General features: G+C 42.1%; 1 protein-coding gene across 5 annotated transcripts in view; it reads right to left on the bottom strand.

The window, feature by feature from the left end:
- The window catches only part of NFATC1 (nuclear factor of activated T cells 1), a 110,702-nt gene that overhangs the window by 25,095 nt on the left and 70,035 nt on the right, over positions 1-15,572 (bottom strand). For 2 of the 5 annotated variants that reach the window (XM_074542423.1, XM_074542430.1), the window contains exon 9: positions 6,989-7,675. In XM_074542423.1, coding sequence (XP_074398524.1) covers positions 6,989-7,675 — 687 coding nt within the window. Of the gene's footprint in view, positions 1-6,988; positions 7,676-15,572 lie in introns of those variants that run through there. The other 3 variants (XM_074542436.1, XM_074542443.1, XM_074542448.1) reach the window with 3 other exon arrangements.

Genomic DNA, 15,572 nt, shown 5'->3' on the forward strand with positions numbered 1-15,572 from the left:
ATACAGAAATGGAAGAATGCATCGGGCATGGGAGTGAGAAGTGACTTCTTCCAAGCTGGTCTTAGCTAGAAAGAGGGGGAGCAACACAGCTGCAGACAAACACTTCATAACTCTAAGTGTTAACATGAAGGTGCATGTGTAGATGCACATCAGCCAAAGACTGCTTTTTCAACACTGCTTTCTGCAGCTTTCCTACCCCTTGGTCAGCCTCCAGCTCCCTCCACCAGTGTGTGGCATCACTGAATGGGGCTGGAGCCACTAAGGACTTCTCTGAAGGCACTGGACACTTTCTTGAAAGCCTGAGGCTCAAGGACCTCCCTGGAAATGTAAGTGCTGACATTGAAAGAAAGCAAAGTTCCCTACTATGTTTCACAGCATACCACAGCTAAGAGGTAGGCAGGTCTGTTCTGTGGGCAGCTGCACACCTGGGGCTGCAGAAAACTAGGAAAGACACCTTGTCTGGTCATCTGTGCTTCTGGGGGCTTTCTTCTGGCGGGCCTCCTGGGAGACCCAATTCATCAAACTTGCTAGAAACAGCAAAATGCATTCCCGTGGGTGTGTGGTTTCGTGTAACAGGATCCCCCTCCAACCCAGACGTGCAAGTCCAACGAAGGGCTGACTCGAACGCATTACTTCAGCCCTCCCTTACTCATCGCCTACAACCCAAGCCCCAAATGTTAACGCTCAGCATGTTTTATCACAGTAGCATGTACACTTTCAATCATCATTAGAGATGAGGAGGGTCTAGGCTCAGGCACCATGCCAGGTTAAGTAAAACTTTCCATGAGGAAAGCTATTTGTTTTCTCCCAGAGCTGCGAAGCTTGGCCAAGAGGGAGGAAGGGAAAAGCTCACCCAAGCCAAAGGTGTAGACAGTGTTACTGGACTTTACAGACTACCTGCATGTTGTTCTAATGACATTTGGACTACTGGAAATCACTGGGTGAACCCAGGAATTTTCAAAGGCATAATTGTGGCAAAAGCAGACTAAACTTAACGCCTCAAGAGCCAGTCGCTTTAATCATGAAGCTGAGATGTATGAAAAAGGATACATTTCAGCAAAAGAATAATTCTGTCTGCTATGGTTCCTGTTCAAATAAACTATATCACCAAACCACGTGCATTTCCAGAATATAGAGAAGTAAAAAAAGAACATATGGTTTAGACGCAAAAAACTTTCATATATACTGTATAGGAGATATATGGACTTGTCAGACATCTAACGGTTCAACACTGTAAGCAATTCATGGGAATGACATTAGCAATAGCTCATATTACATCCAGGAGTTACAGCTTTTACTGCAAAAGTTATATTTAAAAGAGCCATGTTCAAAATGAAATGGCTGGCAGGACTGCAGCTTTCAGTAACACTTTACCTGTGGTTTTGCCACTTTTACATACTTATTGGGGGCTTAATACTCCCAATTTACCTTTTCAGAGTAAAATACAAGTCGCAATGAGTGCATTCATTGGCATGGTGCTATAAAACTCACAGCTGTGCAAAGACAATCACAAGAACAAAAGCCTTCTTGTTTTAGAAAAGATGATTATGTGGTTCTGATACTTTCTGCTAGCCACATATCCAAACATCAGATACCTTTGTTTATGGCCTGTGTATTTTCATCTTACTATGCAAAGATTTATAGATCTGATCAGGATAGAGACCTTTATGAAAGCATTCATGTGGAGAGGAGGAGGCTGAATTAATATACAAAACTTCAGACAGGAGATCTGTCTTTCAGATGCTGCTATTTCAGTTTTGGCTCCTACACAAGACTCAGGACATTCTGGAAAAATTTTTTTCAACAGCATGTGGAACTCTGGCCTCATGGCCAGCAATGAGAGTGTGCTCCTGATTTCAACAAGGCTGCCACTGCATCTCAAAAGTTGAGATCAGAAGCCAGGCCTTCAGTACTCAAGCACTGAGTAACAAGCACCTTGATTAAAGAATCCTCCAGGATGCTGCTTTGCTTTCAATTACAAACTGCTTTTGTAAAGTTTTGTGCACTAATATAACAAATGGGATTACAGAATGTACAATACACTTTGAAATCTGCTGAGAATATAAGTCCCACATTTTTTTTCTGCTGGTATCAATGTGTTTCCCCCTTACTTTTTCAAAATAGCTTCATTTTCATCTGTAATGAAAACAACATTCTTTGATGTTTCTAAAAGCAGGAAATAATTTCACAATTGAGTGTCATTCTGCTGCAGGTAAAATATCTAACAGCTTGTGGGAATGCCAGTTACAACCTGAAAAATGTTTCTTGGCATTATTCGTCCTGGTGAAATGAAAGACTTGGAGCTCAGTTCTGTGTTTCACACAGGCTACACTAGGTCCAGGAAAGGGAAATGGGGATGAGGAAGGTGATTTCAAGTCACCTACAGCATCTCCTGTTGTGAGCCTGGCCAGTTCCCAGCTGCCTGGACATCTGGAAAGCTGTGTAAATTTCCACTCTCCTGCCTCTGGCTTCGGGTTTCTTCTACCATTAAGAAAACCAGTTAAAATTCTGAAAAATTGCCTGAGCTGCCCTAGTCAACACAAAAGAAGGAGGATTAGTTCAAGAGCAGACTAGCATAGCTTTTGACCCAAGTGCTAGTTAGATAACTGCAGAGACAAGCACATTCAAAATATAAAGATATCAAAGATATAAATTAGGTAAATTTTCACATCTGGTTCAAGGGACCAGGAAGAATTCTCATCAACTTGCAGCTTTCCCAAACTACCCATCTCTTTGGACAATACTCATTCCATTTCACATCTCAAAGGGCTGTATAGCAGACACATCAATACCTAAATACCATGCATTTTCTTAAAAGAAATTACAGCATAGATTTGTACTTAAGAGGTCCCTCAAGCCTGTCTGCCTAATGACTTTCCATGGTCTTTAGCACCCAGCACCCCAAACTCTTCCCAGGTTAGATCTAAAAGGCAAACATCACTTAACGTTCACTGCCTAGGGCAGGAGTGGCACAAGGACATGGAGAGTCCCAGCATCACCTACCAGGGTGCCCCAGTTGTCCTGGCAATATCTGCAGGAGCTCCTGGTGCAGAGGACAGGAGACACTCCCTCTCCCCCTGCAAAGGACCATGGCCTCTCACAGAGGACCAGAACCAGGCATAAATGTCACAATTTCAACTGCTTTTAATCAAATGTTCCTGTAAAAGCAGCAAAGGTAGTCAGCCATAATCTTTGCTACGAGGCTGAACTCAAAATGATTTGAAACGGGTGCTGGTATCGAAGCCAGATACCTTTCAGTATCAAGAGCACAGCCATAATATATCAGGTATCACTTTACGGCGTGAGTTTTAAATACGTTCCTATATGTGGAATCACATATTCACATGCTGAAATGGACAACACATTTAATGAGTAGCCCAGGTGGCTACTGTAGATTTTGATTTAACATGAGATTGCCAAGACCAGAACTTAATTGCAAAATGGAATTCTCTTCATGTGCTATCTTTATATTACTTCAGCTCCGCACCTCTTACCAAAGCAGAAAAATGTCATATAAAGGATCTCTATTTATATAAATTAATTGACTGTTTTTTTCCATACATACTTTGCAGTGTAAATGGTCTATATTTGGACATATTCCAGAACTAAACGAATGAATATTACTTTGAACCCATAAGCTGAAACCAAATGATTTCTGCTTATTCTGCTCCAAAATGGCTCTGTGTATATTAGATACATAAATCAAAACTTCCTAAAGTGGCAAAAAAGCAACCAAAATTTTATCAGTTATAATCTGGGAAAATCAATTGGATATTTTTTTTCTGGCAGTCCCCTAAGTATGTTAGATGTCAATACCTCACATTTCTTAAATACTTTTAGATAAAAGTGTATTAAATAGCTACAAAATCCTGTGAAGATATACTTATTAAAATGAGTGATGCTTTGAGAATTTAATTTTTAATGTCATTAAAATATTTCATTAATCAGGGATGAGAAAAAGAGTTGTTATACTCGAAGCAGCATGCAAAGGAAGCAGTTAAATATACCTGACTCTTTCTGGCTTTCATATTGTTCACAAGTGCTACAGATATTCCACCCACTCCTCCAACAAGAAAAACACTTAGAGGTGGAAATACTAGTAATTAAATATGGTGGTACCTTCAAAAAGCTGCTATTTAAAAAAAAAAGTCAGGTACATGGAAAAACGAGTTGCTCCTATTTGGCACAAGGCACTTGCCAAAACTCACGGTGGTCCCTTGTTTCACTGTTATGGTCAGAGGTGTAAATGAAACAGTACCAGGCACAGTACCAGGGCTGCTGCATCCATGCTTGGCCTTTTTCCCTGCTGATCTCAGTGAGCAGCACCCCCTGGGACACCAGATGCAATCACTGGTGGTTTCCAGGCAGTCACCAGAGTGACCAAAATGCCGTTTGAGACTGGGAGAGGGAGCCCAGACATCACCCTTTCGGAACTGACAGGTGAAGGGGATTTTTAACCAAAACAGGATGAGTGCTTAGATAGTTGCTGGGGAGGATAAGATCGCATCAGAAGTGGCTTCAACTCACACTTGCTCTGACCTATTGGTGGGCTTCTGCCACCCAGAGTGACCTAGCAGCACCCTCGACCCACAGCACCAGGCTTCCTGCCCTGCTCTCAAAGGCAGGATCTAGCTAGGGGACATGGTTCCGTGAGCTGACCCAACTGTGTGGATTTTACTATTTTGGGCAGGCTAATTTTCCATTAGCCTGCTCTGCTGCTCCATAATCAATTGATATGACTTGAAGGAAGCAGCAAGAACATGTGACAGAGCAAGACAGATTGAGGCCACCCTTTCCATAGGAGCCTGCAGTTCCATCAGATTAAATGTGAAACCCATGTCTGCAGTGGTGGTGAAAACGCTGCCTTCATGAAATGCATATAGCATATACCTAAACAGGCTTCCAGCCTGACTCACAGCTTCATGCTCCTGTGCTGCGTGTCTGAGGCATGCCAGAGCTCTGCATGGTTTGAACAGGGTGTCTTGGCCAGCACAAATCCAACAAGAAACACTTCCTGCCTTTAGCCCCTCGTTCAGATACTGAGACAAATACAAAGAGGGTAGTAGTCCACTTCAGCTATACATAGAGTGGATGACCTTTTCTTCAGGCAGTGAGATAAAGTTTAGACAGGAAAAGGCAGCTCATGTGGGTTGAGCTCCATCAGTGTGATCCCTGAGACAACCTAAATATCATTTTAGCCATTTCTGATTGACCTCTTTAGTGGGAACTGGTGGTACTTAATTCATTGAACCACAAAGGCTTGGGCTTCCTCCTAGTATATACCATTATCAGGACCATCACGTCTTTCTTGGTCTATAGCTGCTGTGGTTAGCCACAGAAGGATTTTGAAAGCCTGCTGGATGCCAAAGGGAAGTCTATCTGGATTTGGCTAGCTGAAGAGATATCCAAAGTCAACCTCAGATAACAGTGCAGATGTACATGGTAGCTTCTACAATTAGTTCTGATCATCTGTTAGAGGACTGGAGTGCAGTGGAACAGAGATGAGGTTAAAGGCAAAACCATTTGATCCAGCCCTTGAGAGTGGGGCAAGAAGCAAAGGCAAAGGCAGCTTTCATGGCTCTGTCTGAGAAGAGGTAGTGGGATTTTTGAGAGGTAAGGCAGGAAGGCTGCCCCTTTCTTGTGCTTTTCTTCAAAAGCAGAGTTTAGGTTTAGAGTTATCTAAACTTTGGGGTTTTTCTCAAACCCCAAATTTTTTTTGTTTGTGTACATTTCTCATATACCTTGTTGAAATCATGCTCCTTGCAGCATAAGTAAGTGATAAAAATGCACACTGTATGAAGAAAACTGTGTCAAAAAGATGTGTTGTGCAAAACTGTTGACCTTATATCCTAATTAGGGAAAGTTCCCTAGCTCTCTCTCCAGCATGCAAGCAGTAACAACTTCTGTGAAGAAAAATAATTTTCCTAAAGTTAAAAAGCAAAGAGTTGCTACTCAGGCTCCAGAACACTAATTTTGAATCCTAATTCAGTGAGTAGCATGCTGTTTAAAATAGAATGACAAAATGTCCTTTTTTAAAAAAACAAAACAAAACAGTGCAATGAATTGTCCTTAAATTCTCCCTAAAGGACAATAACATTCAGATGTTCCTTGGCACCAAGTAGTTTCAATGCAGCCATTTAAGTGGCATTTCTTTCTTCAATGAGCATGGTATGTTATATAAAGTTACGTGGCTATTGGAAGGGAATTCCCATCCTGCATTAAGGTAAGGGTCCAGAATAGTACTGGGATTCTTAGCAGCAAATGCTCAATTGCAGTTCAGTAAGGTCACATAACCAAATTTCATATTTTCTCTTTTATTACATTCAACTAAGAAATATTTGGGTCTTAGAGGTTTATCACAGCATTTCAGCTTTTCAGTGCTGCATGTAAAATATATATACATACAGAATCTCACAAAACCAGAAAAAGAAAAAAAAGAAGAAAAGAAAAAGCAGCAGCAAGGCCACAATAAAAATGGGAAAAAAAGGTTGTCCTAAACATCAGATGCAAACAGACTGAAAAGTGATGCCGAAAGATACGCCTCCATTTTTAATTTGAACCTTCTCAGCTGAAGTAGAGCAATTTAACATTTAGTTTCAGTGAACAGATTTGCACATCAGACGTTTCACTGCATTATGAATGGGACAATGTTAAATATGTTTTCACTGCAGTTCCACAGGTCACTGGCATGGGCATAAGCCAAGACCATACAGTTAAGATTATTACAACATAGCTATTGGTCATGCAGCAAGAGCTCTATGCTAACTAACAACATTTAATGCTTAGATAATGGGGTTTCATTACTGCAAATGAAATGAAAGGGCCCTTTCCTGTATAAAGACAACCCAAGCAAAGTCCGCACCTTTCCACCTATTTCCAGGCTATTAATGGAACTTCTTCTCCACCAGGATTCAAAAGAAGGGGGGCTTACGGGAACTCACTGAGAGAGCAACATGGTGAACGCAAACCTGTGTCGTGGAGGACTTACCATCATCCAGGTACATCTGGTCCAATTCCTCAGGTTCTCGCTTGATCGTTACAGGAATAGGGGCCAAATTATGATTACTTTCCTCATGCAACTCTGGCAATGACAGTGGTTGGGTTGTTGGAGACTCATTTCTGTGAACCTTCGGCAGTTGCTGCTGCTGTTGACCCATTATGGATGAGTGAGTTGGACTGCAGGACTGCAAATAGGTTGGCTCTTGGGTAACAGATGGAACTGGAGAAGAGGGACTGTTGGGATAGAGTGTTTGTTGATAACCAAGGGGACAGCTACTGCTCAGATGTTGACTCACCTGCGGCTGCAGCATGACGTGAGATGATTGCTCGGGGGGGCTTGGGTGCACAACTATAGACCTTGGCACTTCCTGTATGGTGGGGACACCTCCAGCGGGCTGCTGAAGTCCGAGATGACTGTGGCCCGGGTTGGGGATGCACTTGTAAGGAGAGGATGAAAGGTCGTGCAGCTTGGGGCTTGCGTTGGGAGAAGGTGACATCACGGCGTTTCTCTGCTGACAGGAGGCGAAGCCGGCCACAAGGCACGAACCAGGATCAGGGGGCATCATGATCTGCTGACTGTAGTACGGTTTAGAGAGAGGGCTTAAGCCTTGGTTCATTGGTCCACAGGTTTGAGCAGGCTCATAGTCATCTGTGGGTTCTGTTTTTATAATTGGAACTGTTAAAAGAAAAAAGGTTTTAAATAAACATGAGTTGCGTATTGGTATGATCAAGTTGGCTTGTGGCTAGGATACCCTTTGCAAAACAAACAACGTCGTGAATAAGACTCTGTGTGTCTTTTGCCTAGTTCTCCCACCCTATAAAAAAAAATGAATGAGTCATCAGCACAAGAAAGTCACAGCTGGTTCTAATATTGAAAAGGACTATTTTCTTTGGACTCTCCTCCAGCACTAATGTGCTATAAAAATCTATTTGCAAATAGCTGTGCTTCAGTGGAAGCTTTGGACCCAAGGGCTCCATGGATTTGTAGTAATCAAGGCAAGAATTTTAACTTGGATAGACTACTGCATTTCTACAGCTACTGATGGCCCATTTGATAAATGTCTGTACACGCAGTAAACTGGAGCATAATAAGGTAGAGATGGGGCTTTTAGAGTTCAACGAAAATAAAGTTGCAAAGATACATGACAAAGTGCTATGTACAAGAAGTTTTAAATTATGAAGATATTTTTGAAAGAGTAGGATCTGATTTGTTTAGTTTTTTACATAACTGCATTTGATTTTTGCTAATGCCAACTCCTAACAAATGTTAGTCAGTCTCTGGCTACCAAGAAACACTGATTCCTGTTTTAGATCTCTGCTTGCTCTACCCACTGTCCCAAACAATGCCCTAACTGAGCAGTCACATCTCTAAAAACTCCTAGAATGTGGACAGAAATGATTGTCAGTGAGCATCAGCTCAGTGGTGACAAATGCAGAGCTGCTTTCTCCAATCAAGGAAAGATCCTTTGTCAAATTGAGGTGTCTTTTCAACATTTGCTTTCTCTCTCAAATCAAAGAGAGGCGTCTTTGAAGCTTCTCCTACAAGAGATGCAGTATACAGGCAAAACTGACCCACATTCTCTGTCAGGAAAATTACAAATAATAGAGCCAAGCTAGACTATAGATGTATTTTTTTCTAGTCAGATGCACCTCTAATGCATGCAACAATCAAGTATGGATGCATGGTGGCATTCATCTTCTTTCTAAAAAATTTCTGGTGACACTAGAGAATATTTTTCGTAATATTCTAATATCCAAACCATTATGGCACAAAGTTAATAATGAAACACTTTTCACAACTCAGCTCAGATACATGTGTGTTGCACGAGCGTCTCTGATTGTATTTTTATTTGCACGTGTTTTACAAAACACACATTTTTCAGCCATTTATTATGTTTGTGTATGAGTCTTTTTGAGCCCCTTAAAATGCACGTGTCCATCTGTACATATAAAACCTCTTTTAACACTCACAGATTTTGTTGGTGGTGAATGCACTTCACTACCCTTGTTTTACAGTCCCTGAGCCCCTTGTTAACTTTGTTCCTTTTATGTTCTTTTACATGTAGCTGCTTGCAACACTTGTTTCAAGATTTCTAGCACCCCAGTAAAAACAGGTCTACATATGTAACAGATGCACAGGTGCTGCTCAAGACAAATAGGCTAGGTGTGATGGACTGTCATTGGACTTCTCACAATCTTATTTTCACCAGCTTGGGTGATGCACACTGGCTAGCAGGACTACTAATGCACTTGGCTAGAGAGAAACAGATTCCATGTTCAGTGACAGCTTGACAAAATCACTATCACACCTTTTAGGAAAATGCAAGACCGAAGAAATGCACCTAGATAAACACAGCAACTCAGATATTGTAAGAAAATACCTTTAACAAGTTCTTGAGCTAGCAAATATTCTCACATGTTTTATATTAGGATCACTATGCTAGCACTAACCACAGCACAGCTGGAAATATGATGGTTGTTGCGCACCGAATTTTCCCAATATATCACTGTTATAGAAACACCTGTGCTAAATAATTCCACGCTCAACCACTGGCAATACAACTCCAATAAACCCTGGAGTTGTCTGACTTGTTATAACCCAGGGAAGGATTATAGCCCTGGTGGCAGGGAGGCTGGAGGCTTTACGGAAGACAGGTTCCTGATCTCAGGCTGGCTTTTCATTGTAGCTCTTCTGCAGCACACCATTGCACTTTATTGTCACTTCAGTCTGAGTAGTTTCTTTAAAAAAGCAATGCCATGGGGTCCATTTGGAGATCTGGTTAGTGGTCATGAATATTGTCAATTTTTTTTTGTGTTGCTACACTGAAATACACATTCTACAGCCAATGGAAGACCACCAATAAGTCCTGCTCTGCACAAGGTGAAGGACTGACGGCTGGCAGGAACTGTATTCCACACCTGTTAGTCCAAAATCTCACTTTGAGATGGTAACAGCAGCCAAAGACACTCCTGGTGCCTACAAATTCAGATGGAAAACACAGACTGGTCAGGGCTAGTCAGGGTTGTTTTGCTTTGAACTAATACTTATGAGCATCAGTTATTTCATGTAATGGGAAACAAATTGTCTTTCAATGGACAAATACTCGATTTACTTATGCTTAGAGCTGCCCAAACTTGTTCAACTGAACTGTTATCATTACCTTTTTTGATGTGTTTTTTCAACACAGTAAAGAAAGTCAGACATTGCTCTCTTTCATATATTTTGTTTGTATGCTAATCTCATCATTAGAGTAAGTATCACACCAGGAGACAGAAAAAGTTTTCCCGCTGAAATGGTGAAGGGATTTGTATCTGACTTTTCTGTGTTTTGCCAGCTGCATAGCCATTAACCCTGTGCAGAGTGAGTGTGAGCATCATACAGACTGAGATGGCAGCCACTCAACCCCTTAAAAAAACAGCAAACCTCTTCATGAGGTACAGGTTTGGAGAAAGGAGGTCTGCAAGAATTTTTTTTCCCAAGAAGAAACCATTACTAATGATCCAGATGATCTGGAATCAGACCTGTAGAGCTGAGCATGTCAGAAGAAACGGAAGACATTAACATTCCCCTTCCGGCCAGATCTCAGCTTTAGTATTTTACATGAATAACTGTAGTACTTGACTTGGGGAGGACACAATACCACAAATTGCTGCATTACATCAGTTAATGGCTTGTTTATGCCCATTACCTGCTTCTCCCCAGCCTATGTATCTTCAACAAACAGAGTAACAAAGGCCAAAAATCTTTGCCAATGTTTGGATTTGCAAACTCAACTCAAACTACCTGTGGGTCTGATCTGGTCATTCTGAAAATACTACTATTAACAAATATTAATAAAGTATCAATTCTGATTGTGTCAGAAGTTGGTGTAAACCACCTTACATTTTTTCTTTGAAAGGGCAACTGTTTTTGTCCACTTTTCCACAGACTTTAGAGGGCCTGAAGCAAGAGCTATGGAAATTTCAAGGCACACCTCCCCAAACCAAAGCAGGAACAGCGTGTAACTGTATTCACTGGTTACCCACTTACCATCACAGTGTCTATTGTGTACTCAAACACTGTAATGAGGCTACAAGGAACTAACACACCCTCACCCACTGTCTCACTGGCTTCTGGGGGACTGAAACGCTCAGCGGGAGTGGGCAACTGTACCTGACTTCGAACTCGATGCAAACCTTAGTACCCACCTTCACCGTTTTCTCCTAGATAAGAAAATCATAGAATACCCTGACTTAGAAGGGATTCTCAAGGATCAAGTCCAAATCAGGGCTCTGCACAGGAGAACCCTAGGCAGTTCACAGGGGAACCCTCTGCACGAGATAACACAGCAGACAGCCCTGATCACAGGCCAGCTTGTGTTACCACTTATCTACTGACTCATGCTTGATGAACTGCCAGTCTTTACAAAACCAAGATTGAAAAAGGGGTTTTAAGCCCTTTTATACATCCCCATGGAGGCATGGTAAGCTAGCTGTCATAACACACATCCACTTCCATCATCACTGACTCCCACAAGTGAGTATTTCAGAGGGAGATGCAACGTGATATAGGCAGCACTGCTAATTTTCTCAGGAATAATATTTAACAGAAAACAGTATTAGCCTAACTTTTAGCCCAAATATTTCAAATCTTGAATGACTTGGTAACACCCTGCCAGCTAAAAGAGACACTCCTAGTCAGTCACACAGCAGGCCTGGGCTGGCAATTAACTGCAAAGCCTCACAGCTGCTCAGAACCTGTGAACACTTTCAGCAGAAAGAGTCACTTCTTAAATCCAGCAGAATCATACCCAACAGCAACAATTATTCTGTCTCAGAACTGCTCTGTGGTGCGGAGGTAGCAGGCAGTCTTGCAGACTCTCAGCTGGCTGCAACAAAAAACTGTGACTGAATTTGTGATACACTGAGATTCGCCTATAATTAAGTGCAGCAATGAAGCCAGAATTTGTGAAATTGTAAACACAAAAGATGAGACTCAGAAGCCGCATTATTCATTTAAGAGTGGTGAAAGATCTGGCCCTTGCCCTAAAAAGGTAAAAAAGAATGCAAGTTCAGTACAGTGAAATTTTTAATGCGTGTTACTTCACAATGCACAAGGTCAGCTGACAGATGGTTTTATACAGTTCTTGTTTTTGAATATTAAAATATGACGGAAGTCACTGTTCTAAATTAGTCTGATAAGCAAATTAATTTCAAATTAGTTTTCAATGGTTTGGTGATGCCTTCTTAGACTCTGAACTCATGTCATTATGTCATCTAATTTAATATGAAGTTCTGAGAACCACGCATTGGCAGCAGCCCTAGCTATAAATCAAAGCTTCTTACTCAGAGAGATCAGGGTTATGACATCATACCAAGGCACTGGTGGAAGACAATGGTCCTTCTGTGTGTGTCTGAATCTGGGAGAAATATTTCAGCCAATTTTGCAAGCCCACATTTAAATAAAAGGCCTTTCTAGCAGGTAAAAAGTTAATATATCAAACCTAGAAGAAAAATAATAAATCATGCACATTCAGAAAAAGAAGTCAGAAAGTACTCAGATATAAACTATACCTAATTTTTGACAATTCTAACAAGCATGTGTTTGCTTTTACACTTCAGCAATCCAGATGGGTTTTTAAATTTTTTTTTTATTTTTTGGGGGGAGGAATGTTATTAAAATATGTGAACTGAAAAAATAAAATCTTACCAATTAAGCAGATGTTTATCCTGATTACCATTTAACTATCAAATTCCCAATTCCATGTAGTATTATCAGTGTAGACATTTATGGCACTAAAATATATTTATTTTATCCTTAAGTTTGATTGAGCTTATCCAACAAAATAGCTTCCTTTCATGGTGCAGACTATGATGTAGTTCCCTGACACCTGCACACAGATTTTAGTTAAGAGTATGAAAATCAAAACACTACTTTTTTTCATCATGTGCACACACACGTTTCTTCAACTTCTGGACTAAATATCTGGCAATTGGTAAGAATTTGGGATGGGACTTTCAAAGAGAGCTGAGGAGTTAGCTGTCTAAATCTCCATTACTGAGTTGAGCTCTGAAAGGTCGTTTGTGCCTCTGAAATCCTCCCCTGTCAGTCAGTTTTGATACTGGCAGCACACCTTCAGAAGACACTGCACTGGTGACCCCAGCTCCTGTCACTGCTTTGCTGCTGGGTGACCAAAGACTAATTAGGGATGTGGACACATCTCCATGGATTTGTGCAAAGACAAAATGCTGGCTGCTGCTGCAGCACTGGCCAGATCCAGCATACTTGAGGCCTCACCCCTTGTTCTGACGGCGGAGCAGCTGGTGCTGGGGAGAGGCAAGGGACTGGCTGCGCTCACAAAACACAATCCCTGCTTCAGTAACACCGAGCAACATGGCTGAGCAGAACTTTCTGAAATGCCCTGCCAATGTACATGCAGCAATGGCAACCTCAGCGACACGCGATGAGCACTCAGTCCCAGGGATCTTGTGAGACAGTCAACTACAGGGACCTGTGCAGATGCTGTCTCTGAACTTGGTGTTTTTCCCAGGCACCTATTAAGCCAAAACACTTTTAAAGGTCAAGCTGCTATCAAGCCTTCACTTTTAGTTACTAAATCCAGTGCATGGTGACTCAGACACAAAGGAAGCCTCCTGCCATCAAGACACTGCAGGGAGCATGTGTGTGTATCCAACTTTTATCTGCACAAGTATCTGAACACGCCCTCTCTTACTTTACACTGCTACTGGGGCTACTCATCAGGATGGCTAACTCTAAAACATGACTGCCTGCCAGCCCTTTTTGGATTTTGTGTATGGATTTTTACAGTTTCAGATGAATATGTACAGTTTTATACAAGAATGGCTTGGGGAGATGGAAACCTTGTGCATACACCTCACCACATAATCTCGGACAGTGACATTATCTGATTTGGAAGTGCTTTCCAGCTAACTCATTTGCTAAATGCTTTTCAACAGCTGTTAATCTATTAGGTTATTCTACACATATTTATGAGACAGAAGATTATATACAATAGCTTGTTGCGTACACTGCTAAATCAGGTGAGGAGAACTAGAAGGTAGGTGGAGGGCATTTTGGGTTGCGCTAGTACAGAAAATTATGCATTAGCTTTCTTTCAAAAGAAAGAGATAAAAATTCTTAAAAGTTACAATTTTTCACCAGAACAATTTGTTCAATCCTACGGTGTTGAATAGGAAAATCAAGTACTGGGATATGCCCACTTGGGCTGCTCTACTGCTGCTTCCAGAGCATGGTGCAGCACCTGGCTCCACTGCTGCCTTCAACTGGACATTTAACTGTGCACAACACCCACTCTGCACCGGCCAAAGCTTTCTATGTCACCTCTGTCAGATGTTAAAATCCACTGGGCTGAGGTCTGTTTTGATGATGCTACACAACATTACACCACCAGTGCTGACTTCATCCCTGCTTGCACGTGAAATTGCTGGAAAGCATGGCAAGGAGTCCTCAAAATGTTCATGCAGAGGAGTTCAATGACCAAAACTACAGGCTGGGTTTTTTTACATCTGAAGGGGAATATTTGAAAATTGAGATACTGAGAAAAGATAATTTTATACACTGGAAGTTAACTGCTAGGGGTGATCATTGCTGATGGTCAGACACAGCCAGGGGCTTCTACAGAGCACTTGTCCACCCCTGCCTTTCACAGGGCAATCACACAGGTGATGCTTTTTCCTGGCCTTCCAGGTGAAGATGGAGCACCACAGAGAGTCAGCGCTCTTCACATGCCTCTCCACACAGATCAAGACAGACTCTGTGTGCAGGTCAGATGCAGCTGGCTGGGCTCTGTCTGACTGCTGAAAAAAATGGATGTCACCTGGATGAAGTGTGGGCAATGCAAGAAGTGTGGGCAGCTCCAGTGGGCACCCAGCACCTGAGGATGTAATGCTGGTGAGTGCAACACGAGCCTCCTCTGCTCCTCCAAAGACCTCCCATGGCTCCTGGATGGGAGTGGAGGGGCTGATACACCCAGTGATGATGAACTTTGTGATTGTCGTAAATGAGAACAGGACTCTGACAAAACCTCACCTGCTTTTAGTTACTCTGCTAAATGTCAAAATTAACAATCAGCCACTGAGTAGCCAAAACGAAATAAACTGTGTCAGTGTATAGTGTAAAAATGAGTAACTGTGATTCCTATTTTCACCTAAAATAAAAGTCCTCTGGGGGCAACATTTCACCCCGCCCCTCTGTTGACCTGTCCTGCCATGTGCTGGCTTTGCAGCAGTCCACATGCTCCTGGGGATGAAAACACCTCCAGCAGGTCTGAGGCTCCAGGCCTGACTCAGCCATGCTCCGTCCCCTTGTTGAGGCACTGCTGAGGTTGTATTGCACCAGCCACAGGTTAAGGTCCCTGCACAACACAAGCCCTGCATTGGCCCTGCTCCCCCAGCAGCCCCCAAGTCACCATCGTTTGCATAAAGGACTAGGCTGATAATTTTGCCAACCTCAAGCAGGAAACTTCAACAAATACTGAGAGGTGAGAGGTGTCAGGAGATAATCAGCACAAGCCACATGCTGTGTCACATCAGAGTGGCAACACTGTGCACCC

The sequence above is a fragment of the Zonotrichia albicollis genome, chromosome 1 (genome assembly GCF_047830755.1).
Source record: "Zonotrichia albicollis isolate bZonAlb1 chromosome 1, bZonAlb1.hap1, whole genome shotgun sequence".
Lineage (NCBI taxonomy): Eukaryota > Metazoa > Chordata > Aves > Passeriformes > Passerellidae > Zonotrichia > Zonotrichia albicollis.